Source organism: Penaeus monodon, chromosome 3 (assembly GCF_015228065.2).
Source record: "Penaeus monodon isolate SGIC_2016 chromosome 3, NSTDA_Pmon_1, whole genome shotgun sequence".
NCBI lineage: Eukaryota > Metazoa > Arthropoda > Malacostraca > Decapoda > Penaeidae > Penaeus > Penaeus monodon.
The window spans coordinates 49,375,420-49,400,419 of NC_051388.1; the positions used below are offsets into that span (position 1 = coordinate 49,375,420).

Below are 25,000 nucleotides of genomic sequence, written 5' to 3' on the forward strand. Positions count from 1 at the left end.
ATAATGGATAAAAGGACTTTTAGCCTTTCCAGCTGATAAGTATATAAAGATAATGGAATAACTAGATAACCAAATAATAATGTAGATAGAATTTGAAATAAATCCAAAATAACACCATAATAAGTTTTGCACCACCTTATGCAGAGAACTATCTTTGAACCAAAAAGTTTTTTCCTTGTACTGCATTGTGAAGACATCAACGTCAGTGACATCAATCCCAATACACTTGTACCATTTCAAAGGTCTTGAGATTACAGAAAATACCTGAAACTAATATATATTGAACTTGTCAAACATTCTTTCTATTAAAAGTCATCATAATTTTCTAAAGATGTAAATAATTTGTGTTTACTTGTTTCTTACAATTTCCTTTTTGAGGATACAATATTCTTGAATAGTTTCTTGACTTACATATACTAGTCTTTATTTTACTTCCACACATTTCTATATCTGTACCATCAGATACATCCTCACCATTTTGCACATTAAAATCTATTTCATTTTCATAAAGATACATTTAAACTTAACATCACAAAACCCTCTTTCCATGCATCATTACTTGACCGTGGTTATTCCTCTCAAGTAAAAGTTATCAAAAAGGTTAGGAATTGGCAATATCTCATTTTTTTGCACTTTAGCAATATCTAACCCATTACACTTCATATCTTTTGCCTCACAGTATATTTTTCTCATATTTTCTGGCATATGACACTTCTTACCTTGTCAAGCGCAATAGCACATTATTAGAAAGGTCTTCAATTATGAATCTCGTATAACACTGTAACATTATCACATATTTTCTGTTCTCCATTTACAACCTCCAAAACTTGAGGAAAAACTTGCTCACACATTTGAAAGCTGCATCCACTCTGTCTTTGTTCTTGTCTTGCAACACAGCATAATTCCTATCCCTCTATTTCAGAAGTCAAACCCTCACCTCTCCGCAGCCAGATGTGTGAGATAGTGAGTTGTGACAAGGTTAAGTTCAGCAAGAGCATAGTCATGTGTTAGGGGCAGACCAGACAGCTGTTGTGACAGGACCTGCGTGGCATCAGTTCCCTCACCTACAACAGCTCTCAAGACTCCCACTACAACTCGGCTCATCTCTGATACACACAGTCTGGAGGGGGAAAATAAGATTAATGGTTGGAGTGTATCTTTTAATTAGGGAAATAAATTCAATAAAAACAAGTTTAATCACTATTTTTTTTTTTTTTTTTATTTCACTGTATTTACATAAGTTAATCAATAATAATTTCCTCTACTTAATGATCATTAATAATAACCTCCTAAAATACAACAAATCCCAATGAGAAATACCATTCCTGTTATCAAATTATCTAACTAAAATAGATTTTAGTTTTCTATGATTTCTTTGACTAACTTTATTATTTAATAATAGTTAGCTGAAATATGTAATCATACTAATACTTTATTTATAATGAGAAATTGATATACTCTTTCATGTACATCTCTTTGAAAATCTCAATAAATTGGCTAATATGTACTGCCTACTTCTGTAAATGTATGTCAAATGTAATAAAATCCACTAACCTGTGTGTGGCAGTGTGACATTTGAGGTTGTTAAGCCTGGAGCACAAAGCAAGAAGACGAGGTCGCAACTGTTCAAGCTTGGCAGGTGTTGGATCTGCAGACTTCTTCATGTCTTCTACTACTGAACAGACATCGAGGTAATCAGCATAAACACCGCCTCCAATGGCCCAATCCACGACACTATTACGGACTCCATCATCGCAAAGTTGGTCTAGGTATCCATGTAGGTATTCGTGATCCTCTGTAATGGAGTCATAACTTGAGAGCACGGCAAAATATTTGAAAAACTGAATTTGTGATTACCTACATGGAATGCAGTACCTACTATTCATAAATTAAATAACTTTGATATATCTTGCAGGTATTCACTGAAAGTGTGTACACATAGATATTACATATATATACATTATATTTATATTATATATATATATATATATATATACATATATAATACATATATATCCATATATATATAATATATACATATATATGTATATATATACATATATATGTATATATACATATGTATATATATATATGTATATATGTATATATATAAGTATATATATCTATATATATGTATATATTTGTATATATATGTATATATATACATATATATACATATACATACATATACATATATATACATATATATACATATACATATATATACACATATATACATATATACATACATATACATATATATACATACATATCCTACAATCCTTTGAAATATATATCCTATATACCTACATCAAATATCAATCAAACTATACACAGAATGTCATACTACCCCAAAACTTACCATTTATGATTGAATTAGGAGCAATGGTTTCAACAATAAGTACATGTGCACGGTTGTATTCGCCTGCCTTCAGAAGATACCAAGCTTCCTCATCAACCCTGTGAATTTGATCTGAATTAGTGAAATACCAAGTTTTTCAATTTCAATATATATATCTGCCATATATTTTAAAAGAAACACATAAAACATTGAAATGATGCAATTGTATGTTATCTACAATTAACCACAATATACATTATATAATGAAAAAACAAAACCATCTTTTGTCCTTACATGTCTAATGCCCGAGCTTTGGTGGCTTTGGCTTGATGTAGCCACTTCTGGGGTATGCGCAACTTCTCAAGCACAAATCTCTCCCTCATACTGTATTTGGGATCTGACTCGTCTTCTTCTCCAACAGCTACATGTCGTCTGAGCAATTCCTGGACCTCTCTACTCCGTCTGGAATGTTGACCATAATCTTTATTTAGTCTTGGTTTTATAATCATTGTATTATCAAAGGTTAAAAAAGTTATGTTAAGAGATATGAGCTAAACTTGTTTTATATCCATGATCTTCAGACAAGATATGCAACATTTCCATTATCAACTACACTGAACATCTCCCAAGATCTCAAAAAAATTATAACACAAGTATATAAAATTACTAACCTTTCTTCATCACTAATGTTCAGTAGAACAAAGACTGCCCAGTGCCAGTTCCCTGCTGACTCTAAAAGGGCTGCCATGCTCAAGTGCAAATTGGCACTGACTTGCTGGGAAAGATGAGAGTAACCCAGACTCTCTAGGACACGCCACAAGAGCCAGCTGGAATGCAAAACAGTATCAATACAAGTCCTGCTATTAGCAGGAGGAGGAAGTCACAACAGATCCAAGAATATTCTATAATAATTTCTACGTAGATGGCATATGTAAACAACTATTATGATGTATAAAGAGCTGAGAATCAGGTAGGGTAGATACTTAACAGAAGTTTAATTAGAGAGTTTCCATAAAAACAGTAACAGGAGCTCACCTTACTGATACATCGACAGGGTCAGGTGTTATAGTTGCTGGATTAAGAAGAACCTCCAACTGATGCATTGGATCAGTGAACAGCTTCAAAAGGTGGTAACAGACATCATAGCTCACTGTAACAGGAGATTTTAACATGAGTATACATACCAAGAACATGCATTTTTACCTTATAATGAATTTCTGATGTGGAAATAACTATATGCAATGAAGTCACTGAGTAATTTGCAATTATTGAACAACTGTAAACTTCATGTTCATACAATCAATATATAAAAGACAAAGCAACATTACTGACACCTTACACTAAAAGTTTTTTGCAATGACTCGTAAAAATCATCAATAAAAAAACAATGTTCACACATTTACTTGAATAGTACAACATCCACAAATGGATCATTTAAAATTACTACCTTCCAAAGAATTACTTTCATAGTTAATTACTACTAAATCTTAAATACCATTAGATATAGCCTGATTCTTTTCTCTTTTCTTTTTTAAGAATTATATCAATTACACAAACCAGAATTCTTGATAAACCATAACTACTATCCTACAACACTGACCTTTCATCTGATCAGGTAACGCTTGATTCATCATGTAAGGTGGTAAAGGCAGATCACAATAACTTGGAGAATCACCCTTTAGACCAGCAGCTTGTTCATACTCTTGTAATGCTTCTGCTATTGTTGCTGTGGCTGGACATACATACCTGGAAATATATATAATTTAAGAGTAAATATCTTGATAGGTGTCTATTACAAGTGGAAGGAGTCTGAAGCAAAGTAAATATTTTATGCATTTGAGAGCCAGGGGGGAGGAGGGAGGGGGGAGGTTGGGGGGAGGGAGGGAGGGAGAGAGGGAGGGAGGGAGGGAGGGAGGGAGGAGGAGGGAGGGAGGGAGGGAGGGAGGGAGGGAGGGAGGGAGGGAGGGAGGAGGGAGGGAGGGAGGGAGGGAGGGAGGGAGGGAGAGAGAGAGAGAGAGAGAGAGAGGAGAGAGAGAGAGAGAGAGAGAGAGAGAGAGAGAGAGAGAGATTTATTCTATACACTTACCACAGGTGTAGGCCTAGAGCTCGTCTCCAGTCAAGTCCCTGACAGGTGTTGACTGTTGTGTGAGATGCCTGATGTGTTGGGGCAGCTGCCATAAGTGCATAAAGGGAGAGACGTGGTGGTGCCATAAGGGCATCAGTGCCACCCTCTGCCCAATTAGCAAGTTGCTGTGCTAGGATTTCTCTTGGAGCATCCTGACCAAAGCAGGTTTGGGCTAACAAAAGGGCAAGATGATGATCACCTGTAGGAAAAAAAGAATAAGAAAATAAAATTACAATGACATTAATAAAAGAAAGAAAAAAAAAATATTGACAGTTCAAACAAGATACTTCAGTAAAGAAAGAAAACAGTAAAGGAACTACAGCCATACCTTTATCCTGAGCAAGGACACAAGCTTCCGAAATTTGCCGAGCTGTCAGGTGTGCAAAAACTGCATCTAAGTAACTTTCTAAATTCTTTTCATCATTGAGAGCAACTTCCACTTCCTCTTGAACGGCTGCACTGCTAACAGCCTCCAACCACAGGCTGAGGGACTCCACTCTAGCCCGTGAAATAGCATATTCACTCTCCCCATCTGGAGGTAGAAAATGAAGAATGACATTTTCCTATCACAAGCAACAATACCCACAATCCAAAAAGCCATACATCATAAAATCACATTCTTCAGAAAGTAATTCTTTGATAAAATGTTCATGTGATCCAGAGTCAGCTTGATTATGTGCAGAGGCATCTACAGACCTCACCTCAAAGGTGTACAAAACCAATGGATACTATGAATGGCCTATTAATTCATCTCCAAACAGGATCAAAACAACCATGGATTATAAGAACATACCATACTTTACATCATACATTAGACAGCTCTTTCTTACTCACCAGATTCAGGAGAGTAGAAATCCAGCCTCCCCCAGAGTGCAACACATAGGTCAAATATATTTGATACAGTGGCATCCTTTTGCGCAAAACAGGATGCAGTTTCAGCTAGTTGGTGGAGCAGCTCTACATCTGCTACAGGTCGGAAGTGAGGACATGGTGGTTCAGTAGAATCACTAATCTCATCACAGGTTACTATGCTGTATTCTAAAACACGTTCCAGGCTTGCTTCTGTTAGATGCTGTCAAGGAAATCAAAACCATACATTACTTTATGCATTCATTTTCTTGTATGAAATACAGACAACTATAAATGAATGACTGTGTGTGCTGTTGCATATCTTTAGTCAAGTCTGCTTACTTTGAACTTAAGTCAATCAGTAGGTTAGTACATAAAAGACTAAATTAATTAATAATTAAGAACTGACAAAATGAGGGAGGGGAACTGCCATAATATAATGGTCCTGATGTGCTATAGAATTACTGAAGTTCTATATTTCTACCAAAATCAGAGGGTCAAAATTTTTAAAGAAAATTAATTTCAAAAAAACACTCAAACATATTTTCCTAATTTTTGGATATCTTATATATTTTAAACCACAAGTCATGTGCTGAATAAGTCAATTTGCATACTGTATTACACAGAGAAAAACTCACTTAACCCTATTACTTGGATGACATGTCCATCATGTCATGAAAAAATATAGACACTGGAAAATGGCAAAAAAGTTTAAAATGTTTAAGCAGAAAAAGAGAAAATGACATTGCAAAGGGGAGGCATGGGGTCTTATCACTGTACACAAGTGTTCATCTGTGCCCAACCTACAAGCCCCACACCAATCAGAGTGGCTACTAAAGTAAGCTTGATACCCATATTTTGGGCCACATGACGGCAGTGAGGCATCCAGATTCAGTGAATTAAACATCAATAAAAAGGAGCAAAATTGACTTATCAAGAATATGCTTTTTCATAAGCTTTGGAATAGAATTGCCAAAATTGAAATTGGTAAAAACTTTCTCTAATTGTCTGCTACAAAGTTTAACCCATTGCCACTAGGATCATGTAATGTCCACAGTTTTGTTTTGTGAATTCTGTTTACACATATATAGCTCAGCCACCAAGGAGTCAAGTAGCAGGCCTACAAGACCTCCTCTGATTACCCCTTTCCCAAATTTTCAGGAAAAATGCTCTATTCTAATGCTACTAATATTGTTACTGTTATTATGATTATTGACATTATGATTACTACAATGTTATTAACAATATTAACCCATTCCTGACGGTTGGCATGTACGCACATGCCATGGCATGGCGGGACTATCTGCCAGGGGCATGCATGTACATGCCATGGTGTATGTATAGAGTTGCCATGTTATTTTTTGTTACAATCACGGCAAAATATTATTTTTCTGTCACTGAAAGTGTGATTAAGTCGTTTTTAACACTTTCCCATTTTTACTATGCAAAAAAAATCAACTTCATGATGCCGCACACTGCTTATTTTATTCAGACTTTAGACTGAATAATGATTAACTACTGAGTCTATATAATAACAAAAATACCCTTCAGCCTTGATTTATCAGGAAGTTTGGCAAGAAGAGACTTTAGAAAATAATGAAAACTGAAAATACAACATATCTTCGTAGTATTACGAAGAAATGGCATGGGATGCTGGTATTTGGCATGAGTGGTCGCGCATGCTAGGGCGACGATATAAGCCCCCGGCAGCGGGGCCCGGGCCACTATGAATACTACCCATCGGGAAAGGGTTAACAGCAATGAAAAAAAAAAAAAAAAAATCAGAAATCAAGGAAAAGGGTAAATCATCTAGATGGGTAACAATTGGGTAAGACTAGTAACTGACTCCCTGGTGCCATATTATTAAAACGCTGGTGCAGGCCTCACAATTCAGTTCCGAGGGAAGGGTGCCGGGAACCACACACTCACAAACCATATTAATGAACTGCACGGGCAAGCCCCTTCCCTGGTGACTTCTGCAGGAATTGTTGGTATGCCTGATGCACCCCAGTTAGTAGGCCTAATGCTGGCTTAATTACGATTTACAGCCAAATTTATAATGTAAAACCTGACAATTGGAATGTCAATTGTCATTTACAACTGTCATATTCACATTTGTTCACAAAAACCTTTGATCATATGGGAAAGTTCAGGGTTACCAACTAGTAATAAATCCTCCAGGATTGCACATTCTTATTTTCAGACTTGTGACAGCTCTCCTGCCTCAGTCATCTAACCTTAATCTAACTGAATGATAGAAGCTAGATAGATATCAAAATCTCATGGATGAAAAACTTAAAATCTCTCCGAAACATGCACGTGCGTGCATGCGTGCGTGCCTGCCTGCGCGCGCAAGTGAGTGAGTGAGTGAGTGAGTGAGTGAGTGAGTGAGTGAGTGAGTGAGTGAGTGAGTGAGTGAGTGAGTGAGTGAGTGAGTGAGTGAGTGAGTGTGGTGTGTGTGTGTGTGTGTGTGTGTGTGTGTGTTGTTTGTGTGTTGTTGTTGTTGTGTTGTGTGTTGTTGTTGTGTTGTGTGTGTATACATATATATATAATATATACATATAATAATATATTAATATATACATAATATATTATATGATATATATAAGTTATATATATATATATAATATTATATATATATATATATATATATACATATATATATATATATATATAATATATATATATATATCTATATATATATATATACACATTATATATACAATATTGTTATATATATATAATATATATATATATATATATATATATATATATATATATATATATATGTATATATATTATATATATATATATATGTATATATATATGTATATATATATGTAATATATATATGTATAATATATTATATGTTATATATATATATGTATATATATATATATATTAGTATATAGTATATATATTTTTATATAATATGTATATATATATGTATATGTATATATATATATATATGTATATATATGTATATATATGTATATATATGTATATACATGTATATATATATTATGTATATACTGTAAAAACCTATGTTTATTTATATACATAGGCCTATATATATGAAGGTATGCAGGTCCACTTACTCAAAATTGCATTTATTATGTGTTTTGTTAATTTAAAGTTTCATTTATAACACAAGCAATGATATATTTACATTAATGAATTCCATCTAACAATTGTTGTGCATTAATGTGGATATATTGCATTAAAACCTAGCTAAATATATTTTTTAACATCATACAGTAAAATAAGAGCCATATACTTTATCTCAAATAGCATTAAAAAATATTTTTGATATAATGCTCGTGTTCAAATGAGTATATTCTAAATTATCATTTGGCAGGACTTGGTGTGGGATGCTTGAAGTTGCCCTACATTTGTTCCAATACTATGAGGGAGCCCTGCGGGGTAAGCAGCACCCACAAAACTTTAATAATAAGGAAAGGTGTGGGGGGAACTGATTTTGGGGAAAGCCTGCCATGCATGTTTAATAATACAGTCATAAGTACTTGCAGAGCCATCTAGATTTTAACACAATCAATAAATTAAAATCCCAGTGGACATGGTATATACATATATGCCATCCATGATGCCAATGGATTAAAAAGTGTTGTTTCAAGAAAAAAAACAAAGATTGTGAAGATTTCATTTATGAAACTATCATTTACTTATCACAGTAACTACAATTAGCACAGGAAGCTGATTGGTTTTCAAGAAGAAGAAAGAAAGAAAGAAAGAAAGAAAGAAAGAAAGAAAGAAAGAAAGAAAGAAAGAAAGAAAGAAAGAAAGAAAGAAAGAAAGAAAGGGAGGGAGGGAGGGAGGGAGGGAGGAAGGAAGGAAGGAAGGAAGGAAGGAAGGAAGGAAGGAAGGAAGGAAGGAAGGAAGGAAGGAAGGAAGGAAGGAAGGAAAGAAGGAAGGAAGGAAAGAAAAACAGACCCATTGTGAAAAGAAAGAAGTGAATCCCAACCTTGGTAACATGATGATTGCATAAATGCAACTACTACTTGCCTCAGGCCACATATATTAGTGTTCCCTTACTTGTAAATGTTTTACATATGTCCACATGTCTATATATGTGCATATGTCATGGTATGTAAATGTGGTATGTAACAGCATAAAAAGGCGTGCACATGTGTAAAAGTCATAAGAGCATAAGGGGTGACAACCAGTTATAACTCAATTTCAATCCCCCTACTGCAACCTTCATCAGCACCCTAATGAAAAATTATGGGTACATGTGATTTTTATAACACATTTTCCTTGTGTTAAACCCACAACTATAGTATCAAGTCATATTTATATCTACTGTAACACCTAAAACTAACAATGATATGGAATAATTACTTACATGGGGACTATGATGAACTGTGTGCAATTTCTCCACTGACAAGTTGTACCTGCAAATGTTTGAACAATTTCACATGAGAAAAATCAAACAAAGCTAATCTGGAAAATAAAAACCAAGAAGTCACAACTACTCAAAAAAAAAATTTACTATTTCAGGAGAATCATGCTTGTGATATATCAACTTGTTTAAAATGAAAGGATATCAAAAGAATGTTACTAAGTGTGATATCATAATATCTACATATGCGGTATTTCTTATTCCATCCTCACCGTGGTACATCTGCCGTAGCCATCATTCTAGGCTGTGAATGAACAGATCCCATGAAGAGGAAAGATGCAGGAGATGGCATGGACAAAGCAGTTTCTTTCAAAATTCTTAGGTCATCTTCCTCTTCCATCAATGTTGGTGTGAGTTTTGGCCCAGCATGAACAAACCTCCAACCAGGACCCCAGCCCACTCTGAATGACCGACCCATGAAGGCTCCCATGTCAGCAGAGAGGTGGTCTTTCCCGGCAAGGAGGGAGGACTCAAGCGGCACAAGAGCAGTTTGGTGCTGTGGTGGTACATGACCAGACTCCCTGCCAATGTCACTTCCACTTTGTAATAAAAGGTACTCTGAGCGAGGGTCACGCAATTCTGCACTTGGGCAAGACTCACTCTGTACATCTGTGCAAAAGAGATCATATTCGATTAGAAAATACTTAAACTTAAATTACTCAAATTAATGATAAATTGCATCTTATCTACAAACTCTATATACAAGTGATCTCATCTAATTATAATACTGCACTACAAAGTCAAAGAGTAAACTTAAACTAACTAGCTTTAGGAGGTGAACCCAAGGTGACAGGTTGTGGCTGCAGCACAGTTTTGGGTTTTACTGGTTCACTGGGGATGGGACTAGCTGTCATTCTCTGAGTCTGATTCATGGAAATATCTGTTGTCAGATGAAGCTTCTTCACAGATCCTGGAAAATAATATACATAAAATGTATAAATATAGACATATAAACAGTTATATACTTTTTAGAACATAGATACACTACACACTTTCTGGTTTAAATATTGCTTAACAATAATTGTATACATGTATTTAATAATAACATAATGGGAAGGTTAATGGCTGAAAGGTATTATTAAAAGTAAACAAGAAGAAGTACAAAACATGTGTCAAAGACAAAAAGGTGGAGAATGAGCATATGAGAGACATACAATATCACCTGAGAAAAATAAAATTGATTATAGTTTGGGGGGGCATTGAAGTAAGGAGTAGCGAGGAATAAAAGTGACGAAAACCCACATACACCCAAAGGGTTACTTGCCTCGGGGAACCTGTGGTGTTGGAGTCGATTCTCTGGTGGGTTGCTGGGCCTCTTCTTCCTCTTCACCTGCAAACATTTGCCACTTGGCTAGCTGGACTGTTTTAGGCACAACCCTGGACACAACTGTCAAACGTTCAGCACTGGGGGACAGCACAGTCATGGCAGCACTCTCCTCTGGAAGTATTGAAGAGGGCTCAGTATCTACATTGAAAAACACTCATATTTCTAATTACAGCTCTGTTACAGGCTGCTAGAGACTGAAATAAATTAGCTAAAATCTCTTATATGAATGTATGGCTGTTAAATTACTTATTTCAAAGATCTGAAAAACAAACTGATAATGATGAATCACATATAATAATTACTTATTCTAGTGATTACCTGCTTCCTTGGCAATAAATGAATCCATCTGTTCTTCATCAAAGGCCTGAGTGTCTTGAAGTGATGGACTATCAAGGTGCCTTGGCTGCATCATCTATGGAAGACCATTGTATGTAAATTATTTTCAAATTTTATTTTCATCTACATAAGCAATATCAATAGCTCTGGTATGTACATTCATATAATCACATTTCCATCCATTCAATTTTCTCACTACAGACATCCATTGCAATCCAAACTTACTGATTTTGTGGGAAGACTAGCCATGACCATGTGACTAAGTCCAAACTGTGGAGGTGAGGTCAAGGCAGTGGCAGGGGGACCAGATGTACGCATGGGAATAGGAGGGAGCTGCGCAGCTGTAGAACTAAGAGCAGCTCGGTGGGTGGCTAAAGGAGCTGCCACATTTGTTTTAGGTGGAGCTGTCACCATTTCCTCCTCATCATCTTCTTGCAAACCATATTTGGAGAAGTGTTTTACCTGTAGATAATAAATAATGTGTTGTGTTTTTATTAAAAAAAAAAAAGAAAAGAAGAAAAAAAGTAATGTGTGTGTGCACGTGTGTGTGTGTGTGTGTGTGTGTGCACGCGCCTGTATGTGTGTGTGATCGTGTGTGTATGTATGTAGTGTATGTATGTATGTTGTATGTATGTATGTATGTATGTTGTAAGTATGTATGTATGTATATGTGTATGTAGTAGTATGTATGTATATGTGTATGTATGTGCGTGTATATGTATGTGCATGTATGTATATTTGTGTGTATATATATGTATGTGTATGTGTATGTGTATGTATGTATGTGTGTGTATGTGTGTGTATGTGTGTATATGTATATGTGTATGGGTATATGTGTGTGATGTATGTATGTATGTTGTATGTAGTGTTGTGTATGTGTATGTGTATGTGTATGTATGTTGTGTGTATGTTGTGATGTGTTGTGTGTTGTGTGTGTGTGTGTGTGTGTGTGTGTACATTTATAAATGTATGTATATATCTGCATGTATGTATGTATGTATGTATGTATGTATGTATGTTGTGTATGTTGTTGTTGCTGTTAATAATGTTGTATATATTTATGTATGTATGTATGTATGTATGTATGTATGTATGTATGTATGTATGTATGTATGTATGTATGTATGTATGTATGTATGTATGTATGTATGTGCATACATAATTTGTATGTGTCTGTGTACGCATATTTGTGTGTGTGCACACATGTGCATGTGTGCGTGCATAGCATAAATGTGACATGTATTATGATCCTTTCCATATATCTTATAGTGTAATATACTCTTTACTTTACTCATGCCTCCTGGAAAAAACATGAAAAATATATTCAGTTTAAACCAAAATGGAAGAAATTAAACTTTTTTTTTTATAATTTCTCAATGCAAGTAGTCATAAAAGCACTATTATTATATGAACCACATAGCTGTACATTTAAACTTACCACTCCTTTTCCCTTGCTCTTGACTCTAATTTCCCTTAGACATTTGTTTACTTTTCATGAGTTTATCTTCAGAGAAGAATAACTCACAATATACACATTTTTTTCTCAAAGGCTTTTCTAAATACTAACAGAGAAGTAAGCAGAGTAGCATTTGGCAACCATGGCTTATTTGACACTTTCTAATATTTCTAATATCTTATCTAGTCCTAGTATTTGTGTCTCCTGACTATATACAATAAAATCACATTTGCACTAGGATCAGAAAAAATTCTGATAGTCATGCACCTTTATTGCAATACAAAGCAACATAATCTACTACAGTTGATAATGTAAATCATAAATATATATATATATATATTTTTTTTTTTGCCAACTTTCACAGTCAGATCAATAGCAAGTAAGTATATACGTCTCAAGGGTACTACATAATTGCAATGACAAAATAATTCAGAAGATACACATTTCCACCACAGTTAAATAAAGCACAATTAATCCTACATATTAATATCAGTTCTAATACAAGACTAATTATTTAGTAAATAACATTGTGATTATAAAAGTGAGACATCAAAGATAATAGAGGATATCTATAAAAATACATAGGAAATCATGCTCTATACATATTATATTCAGATACTGAACACATTAGACATATAGTTTTATTAAATGGAAACAAGCCTTAGCTAATTTCAGTTAACACTGCTTTGTAAAGACAACTCACAATAGCCTTCTGTTATATTTGTCAACAATTTTTGAAATAATTCTATTACTATTGCATGATGCATTTGTTCCCAAAACAGTTATGGACACTGTTAATTGAGCAGCATACAATGGTTAGCTAAAAAAAAGCAAAATCTACATATTACTTAGCTAAATTGTCCTTTTTTTTTCTTATACTTGTATATAGTAACACTTGTATATATTAATGTAGGATGAAACCAAAAGTTTGTTTCACATATTCTACCCTAACCTAATGCACTCATTTTCATATTTATGAAATAATCAATGTAAATAGTATTACTACTGTTTAAATGACTCCATGTGTATTTTCTTAAAATCTAAAAGTAAAAATAATTCATCAGAGCTCCAGACTCATTGCTACATTTAATTTAGCCATTTTCTTTTTATATTTACTTATACTGGATAATGCAATTCCTTTATCATCCTAATCTTATTTCCATGAAAAAATCTTTGTATCCTACTTTAGCCTACCTCCCACTGTTTCAATCACTATCACTTCACTGTCATATCACAGATAATGTACACACCTGTACTCTTATATCACAAAATCTTCTCTACTTTTCTGTTATCAATGTCATGGGAATGTATATCTACTTTTAATCTGAGTAATGAAACGTCTTAAACCAAATGTATTTTCTTAGTGCATAACTATGTATAAGAAGTTTTTTTATGGTTCATAATTAACCTCTGCAAATACTTACATTCACATTTCAGGCTTTTGTTATCCTGTCAAACAAACCTCCTACTTTCTTCACACAAAAGTAACCAAAATACAGCATGTGGAAAATCTAGTTTTCATGCCTTTTTTCCAGAACAACATATGCAAATACTCAATGCAATGCACAAAAAAACACAAGCATAAGCATTTAATTTTTTTTTGTAAATATATATGCACAAATAAATGAATACTGTACTTACCTTCCCTTATTTTTTCTCATCATTTCAAAAAAACAATGACATGCATCTAGCATATTCATATGCAATATGAACCCAATCACAAAAGGAGCCTCCAATGCAATATCATACAACACTTCAGGGTGCATTCAAAGTCGGCTGCTCGTGGGCAAAATCAGAAGACTGGGAAACAAAATTTCTGTGTTTTGGGCTGCAGGATTAACAATATAAGGTAATGAGGCTAAAGAGAGGCTTTAAGCCTATTTTTGAGAGGCTATTTCTGATTAATTAATGCAGCCAGGGTCAAACAAGTGCATCGTTGTTTTGCATAAATAACATAGAACAAGTCTGACCACACATGATGCAAAAACATCATCCCAGCATCAGGGGTATTATGTGACAGGTTGTCATCTGGCATCTCCCGGTGTGATTGGGTAAAGATTAACTAGTATCAACACTAATACAACTTTACAACAAAATAGTGCAACAGTATCATAAAGGCTAAAACAGCTGAAAGCAATTATAATTCTATTCCAAATTTTGAATCAGTGGTTCCTTATCTGCTCATATACTGCTTACTCAGGAATTCAAATGCCTGATTTTGTTTTGAGGGGAATAGTGAATGCACTGCCATCTTATTCTCAAACATCATTCCTAAAGCTAAATCCAATCTGAGGTAGTCAATAAAGCTTCAGCCTAAGTGTTCACAGTGCATGGGGAAAAGGAGCATAAAAAAGGTATTGAAAGTTAAATAAGTATATACAGACTAAGAACCACTGCTCTCACTACTAACTTTTATAAAGCAAAATATTATAATACTCAAGGCTACAAATGTACAGTAAACTAACTAGATTTTTTTTTGTTTTTTAATCATGCCATGCATTCTCAAGCAGTAAATATAAAAAATCATTAACCTCTACACAAAACACAAATAAATACCACAATAAAAAAAAGTAATTTGTTAAATAGACAACATACAAGAAACAAAATTATACACTGAAAGCAATAAAATATAGAAAATAATATGCCAGCTATCAAGCACATACAATAGATACACAATCTGGACTCAAGTGAAGTTTCTTTGATACCAAATAATATAGAATATTACTTAAGAAAGTTATCACAGACATTTCAATATAACCGATTCATTTTCTTTTAAGCAAAATATCTCTAGAAGTGTTACACAGAGTTTTATATTCAGTGAAGAAATACAGAATTTCATAACAAAGATACATGTTGTATGCATGTATGTATACATGTATATGTATGAATATGTATGTATGATTATGTATATGCATATGTATATTGTATGTGTATGTGTATGTATGTGTGCATGTGTAAGTGCATGCATTTCAAACTCTAGACAATATCAACATGGTTATTAACCACAATGCCTTAGGCAACAAATGCCACTCATGCATAAAGCAAGTTAAAATCAAGTGTTAAAATTAAGGAAAGCAAGGAAGGCAGCAGCATAAAATGAAACCTTAATAAGAATGGAAACCACAAAAATTGCCCTAAGTCTGTGTATAACTGTCAAAGTGTTTATGTATGCATATAAAAGTTCCATTCATCTGCAGCACATATTCTTCTTTCAACTTAAAAGCATCACTACATCTTCATGAATCAATTTTTTAAAATCTATTAAAATCTAAAAGCCTCCTCAATCATTGAAGTGAAGTAATATCAGTTATCAATTTTCTATTACATATAATTAGATCCTATCAAGTCTAAAGTCAAATGCTTTCCCTGTTAAATCTCATAGAGTAAAAAGAACAGTCATGACAAAACTCCTCATAATGTCTGAAGTGTTTGTAGTATCTAAAACTAGTTCATTATGAAGAATGGTATATCATTGTACTGCACAACAAACTGTAACCAGATGACTGGCTAGCATACATTTCAAGCAAAGTAAAACTTATCAACTTTAGCACTTATTTTCAACAACTATCAGGTTTTCAAATCTTTTCATGACATGTATGCATATCTATCCACTGTTAACGACAAAGTTTTCTAGAATGTGAAAAAATTTCCTCACAATCTTATTCAAATTCATTAACTGTGGTATAGTGCTAATCAATAAATCTTGCATATGATGTCACAAGTACTCTCTATGTTTTCAATTCATATTTTCTATTTCCAAGTAAGCTTTGCATCCTATGAGTTAGTATCACATGCTTTGGTACTATTGGGAATTTTAAAAACAAGTTTCATCAGTAAAATGATGAAATACTATTAATATACTTTTACTCAAAGTTTCTACTATACACTGTGCAACCTTCTGATCACATGAATCAGCTGAATTCTTAGTATGATAAATTTCAAAAAATTAAAATCTGGGTACCTTAAAGACCCATGATCCAGTTTCTGGGCGGTATTCAACAAAAGTCGATTCCATTTTGACACACTGGCGCTCCAGATAATCTGCCCATCCCATGGCCTGGAGTCGTTCTGAAGATTTGATCACCTCTCGTGTGGTCTTGTCAACTGGCCAGACACAATCTAGCGTAATCTGGAAAAGCAGGTATTACCACAGGTTATAATTTTGTATTAATGTAATACAGAAAATGCTGCTGCATCAAAATCATACACCATTTTGAAACAAGATTACTTGGCTTTACAACATAAATATTGCAATAAACTTACAATAGCAGGTTTATTGAGTTCTTGGCCTTGTGGTGGCTTTTGTGTCCCCTCTGGATAAACTTCAATCTGCTTTCGAAGGATGAACACCACAGAATCAAGGTCAATGCCAGCAACATCAGTAACACCAAGGAAACACACATTTCCATATCCATAACGGCCCACAGTGAAATTCTCAACTAGGCACTGCCCATCTGAGTCCAACATCTCTGCCAGCACATCCAGTGAGGGAAGAGTGAAGTACCCTGATCGAGTGAGTTTGATACCTGTTCAAAGAAAAGCAGAAATGTTTTAACAACTAATTTCAAAAACAAGGTATAAAATATATGATCCACAGGAACTTACTTCATCTATTTAGCCATGACTGAATTACAGGACACTAATAAATTACAAACCTCCCTGGACAAAGATTCCAAAGAATTACCCCACACAATAAACTTACCCGCAGGGTGTGGCTTGTCAGATGATTTGTTGACCATAGCTGGAATATCCTCAGCAGCTGACACATCAAAGATAGAAATGTTTTCCTTGTCAGCCTCAGCACTGGAGTCCTTTTCTTCATTCTCTGCAGCTTCCAGATTTCCCTCCACAGATTCAGCTCCTGCCAGCTGGACTACATTGAGGTCGGCCAATGTGTCGTTCATTTGGGGCTTGCTTCTAAGGTTGAGACTCTTGATCTTCTCTCTTCCCTGCAAGAACATATAAAATAATTATTTATGCTAAATAATTAATAATGATAGTAATAATGATAATAATAATAATGGTAGCTTCAATAACAAAAACAATATCAATAATTCTAACAATAACAATAACAACATAGGTGATAATCCTATTTATAATAATAGCAAAAAAAATGACAATGACAATGCTAATAATGATAAAATCAAGAGAAATGTCAGCAATAATGCCACAGTAAGAAACTAATAAAAATAAGAGCAATTTTCTTGCCTTGCAAATATAAAAATAAATCAGTTTATAAATCCAAATTACTACTCCCCACTGAATATCATCTAAAAAATCAAAACAATATAATCCACAACAGAAAGCTAAACACTGCACTTCACCTTGATTATGTCAGGTGTGGGAGAGTTGTCATGTGAAGGAGGGAGGCTAGTTCTGTTGGGTGTGCCATCACCAATGGGACTGACAGGAGTGGTGAGGGGAGAGGGAGCATCACCAGCACCAGACTTATCAGCCGTGGTACTGATGGTTGGGCTGCTCAGGGACGAATCACCCTTAGCAGCCTTGAACACCTTCAGATTCAACTTCCTTACACTGGGATATTTCTTGGGTTTTAGGAAATCTTCTGAGCTCTCCTCGTTGGGATCATCCAGCCCTTTGAAGAGCCAGTGTCTGTCATTCCTGAAAAAATATCATACAAAAAATTATAATTCTTAATAAAAGCATGAAACACCATTGACTAACTCATTACCAAATATTACTAAAAATGTTGAACTCCCTAATGTGTGCCTAACATGAAGCAATCAACGTATGGGAACTGAGTCCTCAACACTAAAATTTCAAAATTAAGAAAAAAATCTCTCCATATGGTATCAACTTACCCTTGGTTGTTATTCTTGGTAATTGGCTTGGGTTTCAGCTTGTTGTTGGCAACTAGTGATGGTGAGAGAACATATGTAGGTTTCAAGTTTGAGCTAGTCAGTTTTGACCCACCTTGGTCACTTGGTGAACTAGCTTTGTCTGTAAATGCAAAATACTATAATAAATAAATGTTTTCATCTTTCACTCAAGTACAGGAGGAGGAGAAGGAGAAGGAGAAGGAGAAGGAGAAGGAGGAGAAGGAGGAGAAGGAGAAGAAGGAGAAGGAGAAGGATAAAGAAAAGGAGGAGGAGGAGGAGGAGGAGGAGGAGGAGGAGGAGGGGGAGGTGGAGGAGAAGGAGGAGGAGGAGGAGGAGGAGGAGGAAGAAGGAGAAGGAGAAGGAGAATGAGAAGGAAAGAAGGAGAAGGAGAAGGAGAATGAGAAGGAAAGAAGGAGGAGGAGGAGGAGGAGGAGGAGGAGGAGGAGGAGGAGAAGGAGGAGAAGGAGGAGAAGGAGAAAGAGAAGGAGAAGGAGAAGAAGGAGAAGGAGAAGAGAAGGAGAAGGAGGAAGAGAAGGAGAAGGAAGAGAAGGAGAAGGAGGAGGAGAGGAGAAGAGAGGAGAGGAGAAAGAAAGGAAAGGAGAGAAGAAGAAGGAGAAGGAGAAGAGAAGGAGAAGAGAAGAAGAGGGGAAGAGAAGAAGAAGGAGAAGAGGAGAAGGAGAAGGAGAGGGGAAGAAGGAGAAGGAAAAGAGAGGAAGAGGAAGAAGGAGAGAAGAAGAAGAGAAGAGAAGAAGAGAAGAAGAAGAAGAGAGAAGGAAGAAGAGAGAAGAAGGAGAGAGAAGAGAAGAAGGAGAAGAAGAAGGAGAAGACAAGAGAAGAAGAAGAAGGAGAAGAGAGAGATAGAAGAAGGAGAAGAAGAAGAAGAGAAGAAGAAGAAGAGGAGGAGGAGAAGGAGAGGAGAAGAGAAGAGAGGGGAGGGGAGGAGGAGGAGGAGGAAGAGGAGGAGAGGAGGAGGAGGAGGAGGAGGAGGAGGAGGAGGAGAGAAGAAGAAGAAGAGAAGAAGAAGAAAGAAGAAGAAGAAGAAGAAGAAGAAGAAGACGAAGAAGGAAGAGGAGAGGAAGAGAGAAGACGAAGAAGAAGAGGGAGAAGGAAGAGAGGAGGAGAGGAGAAGGAGGAGGAGGAGGAGAAGGAGGAGGAGGAGGGAGTAGGAGAGGAGGGGAGAAGGAGAAGGAGAAGGAGAAGGAGAAGAGAGGAAGGGAAGGGAAGAGAAGGAGAAGGGAAGGAGAAGGAGAAGGAGAAGGAGAGAGGAGGAGAAGGAGGAAGAAGGAGAAGGAGAAGGAGGAGAAGAAAGAGAAGGAGAAGGAGAAGAAGGAGAAGAAGAAGAAGAAGAAGAAGAAAGAAGAAGAAAGAGAAAAGAAGAAGAGGAGGAGGAGGAGGAGGAAGAAGAGAGAGGGAGGAGGAGGAGGAGGAGGAGGAGGAGGAGGAGGAGGAGGAGGAGGAGGAGGAGGAGAACAAACAATAACAATCAATACTGACAATAACAAACAATGATAACAATAACAAATAATGACAATAATAATCAATAAGGATATCAAAATTATTACATTATTTTGTTCACATCCACACCAACTTGGAAAATTCTTCATAACTTACCTGATGTTGATTTTTCATTATTAGTTATATTCAAAAATGGCTTCTCTGTCAAGGCCTTTACAAGTTTTCCAAGATCTGGGTATGCACTTCCGCCTGCTCCCCCACCGACAGCAGTTTGTTGTGGCAATCCAAAACCTAAATGAAAGAAATACCAAAATTAGTCAAACAGTTTATTTCCTGGTATGCAAGACACAAAAAGGGTTTACAGAGACAAAATAAAAACAAACCACAAACACAGTCACTAACATCTAACTACAACTACCTGCTCCTCACTCACTCTACATCTTTAATAAATCATGACTATGCACTATTTGGTGTAAAATCTTAAGCACAAATGCCCCCAAACTACCTCACCTGCACTTTAGCCACAGCAGGGGTTTTTAATGATGACTAACTACTTCACAACAGCTGAAGTATGCCTAACACTCCCTGGTTATTTGTTTACTCTCCGAAGGCCAAGCAATCCCAAGGTCTTATCACACTTCCAAGGGAATGCCTTGTCAAAGCTACCAACTGCTAATCACAAAATCAAACACAAAAACACAAAGGAGAAAGGCCAAGGTACTCAACATCTACGCATGCTACTTCTATTTTACCTGTATTGGTGCTTAAAAGGCCACCCCCGCCAAGGCCTACACCACTGGTATTTGTGCCACCTGCGTTGAACAAGCCCATCCCTGTATTGCTTCCCAAATTTTGACCCAGACCAGGGTTAAAACTTGGTGTTGCAAAAGTGAGGCTCCCTGGTTTCTGCTGATTGTTGTTTTGACCAAATAAGCCTGTGGTCCCAAAAGCACTACTACCACCTGTGGGGTCAAATGTAACCGTTTGATAACTATTGGAAAACCCTTATCAAAAAAGATATAAAGCAAATTTTGTTTAAATATTTCTCTTTACTGTAATCCACTGCAAAGTTTTTGCAAAACTTACCAAAGCCAGAGAACATTCCAGTCTTGTTTTGAGTGTTTTGTGCACCAAAGAGTCCCCCACCAGCGCTAGTATTCGGGGTTGAACCAAATGGTGGTACAGGATTGGTGGTTCCAAAGCCAGTGCTCAGAGGCTGGGTTGTGCCAGCCGGTTTACTGCCAAACAGCCCAGTACCTGTATTCTGATTTGAGAAGAATCCAGGTTTCTGATTTCCAAAAAGACCACCACCAGTATTCTGTAATATATAACAAAATAGTTTTATGCCAAAAAATAATCAGAGGTTATAATCAGTACTCAGTCATGACTGCTCACAGTAACAGTATATACTTATCTGAACCATATTACCTATATTAAATTTGGAAAATATACTATGGATGAACATTTACCTGTTGCTGAGTGTTCTGACCCAATTGGAAGCCACCACTAAAGCCAAAGGATGGCTGCTGTTGTTGCTGCGGTGTTGAACCAAACAGTGATGGTGTTGATGTTGGGGTGGTACCAAAGGAGAAGGCCCCTGTTTTTTGTTGCTGCTGTGTAGTCTGGTTAAAGGAGAAGCTTGTGGCTGGAGCAGTGCTTGTCTGACCAAATGCAGCAGTGCTTGTTCCACTTCCAAAGAGGCCACCACCTGAGGTTGCACCAAAACCTGTAAGTGACAGGTAAATGTAAAAATGCCTTGTTTTACATCAATAACATATCAATTCTTCGTCTAGACTAGAAATGTAAATAAATCATGAACTTTGCATTTCTCGCATGCAAGAAATGTAAAATATGAAAAAATAAGCTAGGTATAAAAACAAACTACATAATTTAAATGATGATGAGAAAATAACTTACCACTAGTGGTTCCAGTGCCAAAGAGGGACTTATTCTCAGGTGGCTTTGCAGTTCCAAAGAGAGAAGTACCAGTACCTGAGCCAAACAACCCTGTACCCTGCATCTGTGGCTGGGTGCTTGTTGCCTGGGGTGTTCTGACCAAAGCCAGCTAGAGTTGTTCCTTGGCCTGGACCTTTGCGGTTAGCTAAGTAATCCTCAACACGTAGCTCTTCTAGAGATTTGTTTTCATATTCCTAAAATAAAATATTTGAAATTAGATCTGTCTTCATATTCCCAAAATAAAATATTTGAAAAATTAAATTAAACAACCAGTAACAGACTCCTTCTAGATTTTAACCTTTGAAAAGGAATAACAGAACCTACATAAATAAGCAAAGTACACTAACCTTCATGGTTGAGATGACCTCAATTCGTGTCCGAATGTTTGTGGATACACCATTTCTGGTCATAGTGTCTGTGCCTGTTACAGGTTCATACTTGACAGTTGTCCCTGTGACAGCTCCTCCAGTGGCACCAAATCCTGATAAAAAATCAGTAAATGATTGTGTATTTGTGTATTCTGAACATTGCTTTCAACAGGAACAAAATTATTAACAATTACAAAATGAACAATCTTGGGAGTGTAAACAAAATATGACTATTGATACACAGTATTATATACCATCAACACACATGAAAATAATAGAGTAAAAAAAGACCTGAGATAAAAAAAAAGAATACCTGTTGTACCACTGAACAATCCTCCTCCAGTGGCTGGCTGTGTGGTACCAAAGAGACCTCCTGCTCCTGCAGTGGTACTGGTTGTGGTCTGACCAAAGCCAAATGGTCTACTCTGTGTTGACTGTTGGGCACCAAACCCACTGGTGCCAGTGCTGCCAAAGAGGCCTGCTAAAGCAAAAACAGTTCATTCGTATGGAATCATGATACACACATACAACATTCTGATACTAAAATGTAATAAAAATAGTATTCTGTACCATTCATTAAATGTATAAAATCATATAAATGTAATACCTGTGCTTGTTGGTTGCTGTGGCTGTCCAAATAATCCACCACCACTAGTTGAACCAAACCCACTACTAGGATGACTGAAACCAGCAGAAGGCTGTTGTGTCTGCTGTTGTCCAAACAGCCCGCCTGTTGCCTGCTGCTGCTGTGTACCAAAGAGGGAAGTGCCCGACGATGTAGCACCACCAAATGGTGTTGTTGTGGTTCCAAAACTTGTTGTTTGTTGCTGCAATTAAGAAAGAAAATCAGTTGCAATAGCATGGAAATTAGATATAATCAATGACAACATTGTAATCGTTTTAAATAATAAACCCTTAAATATTTCACAGCATTTGATCACAATACACACAAAAAAGTATCCTTACTGGATTTCCAAATGTGGCCCTTCCAAAGGTTGTGCTTCCAAAGCCAGTTGTTGTTGTACTTGGGGTTCCAAAACTTGCCCCAAAGGAGGAGGTTGTGCCTCCAAAGGGGGCTCGTGGCTGTCCAAACATTTTTTCTTATATATCTGGAAAAGACAGAAATCAACAAATGAAGATGAACATATATCTATCTATCTATCAATCTAAAACATGAAATAATCTTAAACCTAGTAAAGAAAACCGGAGCAAAGTTATCCTTATCAATATTCAAGGAAAAAAAAATCAAGTTTCTGTGTAAACAATTAACCTAATGGATATGGGACTGAAACTGGTTAGTGGCCACTGACATGGAGTTTTTTGCATGCCTCTTTATTTCAAAGACACCTTTGAGCATCCTACTAGTTGCAGCTGGAGTTTATAAGTTAATGCTTGATTTTTTTTTTCACTATATACCCTATTGGCTGGCAAAAGAGCTAGGGCTAATTTGATAATACATTGGCAGCTATATCTTGCACGAATATATGTAGTGGTGGAGGCTTATAAACCTCTGCCAGAGAACAAAGATAATATCACTTGATGCAGATAAGATCTTATACCTATATATATGTGTTAGCTATATGTTTCCTTGCTCAACATTACATTATTTTCTCTCTATGTCCACATAAACCTACTTTGAATAATATGAAGAATTGTTATAAGCAATGAAACAAAAAAATGTTCTATCTTATTCTTTATATAAGGAAATATTCTCTCCCTGAGTCTCCTTGTCAACTAGCCTACAACCTGATACCCAATACAAGAGGCATATTTAACCAGTTTTGATATAATTGAAACTGGTTTAATGCATCTCTTATATTGTAAATATATTCACTCTCATTCATACCTTTTCTACATTTGTCATTATGAAATGGTTCATTCATACCAAGAACTTGTTAGAAGGGGAAAGTAGTAAACAGTGGACCCTCTATTTTTGGTTTTAAATCCAATCTAATCTATTGTTCTCATTTTCTACTATTTGGGTCTAACTTAAGCAACCCACAATTTACCAGATCTTTAGGTCTCTGGCACACCCAGGTGATATATAGGGTAAATTTCTAGAAATACGTCGGGAACTTAAAATCAACCAAATTTGGCATCAATGGATTCCTCGTGATGTCTAATGTACATTCACAGAGGTTCAAGACTGACAGAGCTTGGACAGGTTCAGGTGAGTTTTTATGCCTGACATCACAACCCAGGCAGAATCTCAGAAACAAAAAATATCCATCACCACTCATTTCATCACAAGTTCTTTTGCAAAGTCTGAGAGATTTCAAACATTTATACTGTGATTAGCCTATTTATTTTTCCTACTATTACTGCTATAGTTGCCAAGTAACCATCTACTGGAGTCCACTGTTACTAAATCTGACAGGTTTTAAGATGGAAACTAGAAATCTACATTATCTTAGATATATACATATCCATCAACATATTTTCATTCATATAGTCTATTTATAGATAATATTATTAAATGTCATTTCTAGCTTTAAAAAATAGTAACATTTATACTCAATTTTCTCTA

General features: G+C 35.8%; 1 protein-coding gene across 1 annotated transcript in view; it reads right to left on the reverse strand.

The window, feature by feature from the left end:
* LOC119596480 (nuclear pore complex protein Nup98-Nup96-like) overlaps positions 1-25,000 on the reverse strand; it is a 26,196-nt gene that overhangs the window by 502 nt on the left and 694 nt on the right. Inside the window, 31 exon segments of the mRNA XM_037945754.1 lie at positions 1-1,120; positions 1,555-1,795; positions 2,363-2,460; positions 2,636-2,803; positions 3,013-3,168; positions 3,377-3,491; positions 3,942-4,087; positions 4,428-4,665; positions 4,795-4,998; positions 5,301-5,538; positions 9,679-9,727; positions 9,948-10,344; positions 10,499-10,645; positions 11,000-11,173; positions 11,381-11,474; positions 11,624-11,860; positions 16,816-16,983; positions 17,118-17,380; positions 17,557-17,803; positions 18,179-18,476; positions 18,677-18,815; positions 20,306-20,440; positions 20,902-21,111; positions 21,236-21,467; positions 21,619-21,875; positions 22,067-22,199; positions 22,201-22,299; positions 22,453-22,586; positions 22,787-22,954; positions 23,081-23,300; positions 23,440-23,582. The exon segment at positions 1-1,120 is cut by the window's left edge and continues 502 nt beyond it. Coding sequence (XP_037801682.1) covers positions 934-1,120; positions 1,555-1,795; positions 2,363-2,460; positions 2,636-2,803; positions 3,013-3,168; positions 3,377-3,491; positions 3,942-4,087; positions 4,428-4,665; positions 4,795-4,998; positions 5,301-5,538; positions 9,679-9,727; positions 9,948-10,344; positions 10,499-10,645; positions 11,000-11,173; positions 11,381-11,474; positions 11,624-11,860; positions 16,816-16,983; positions 17,118-17,380; positions 17,557-17,803; positions 18,179-18,476; positions 18,677-18,815; positions 20,306-20,440; positions 20,902-21,111; positions 21,236-21,467; positions 21,619-21,875; positions 22,067-22,199; positions 22,201-22,299; positions 22,453-22,586; positions 22,787-22,954; positions 23,081-23,300; positions 23,440-23,568 — 5,721 coding nt within the window. The 5' untranslated portion in view covers positions 23,569-23,582 and the 3' untranslated portion in view covers positions 1-933.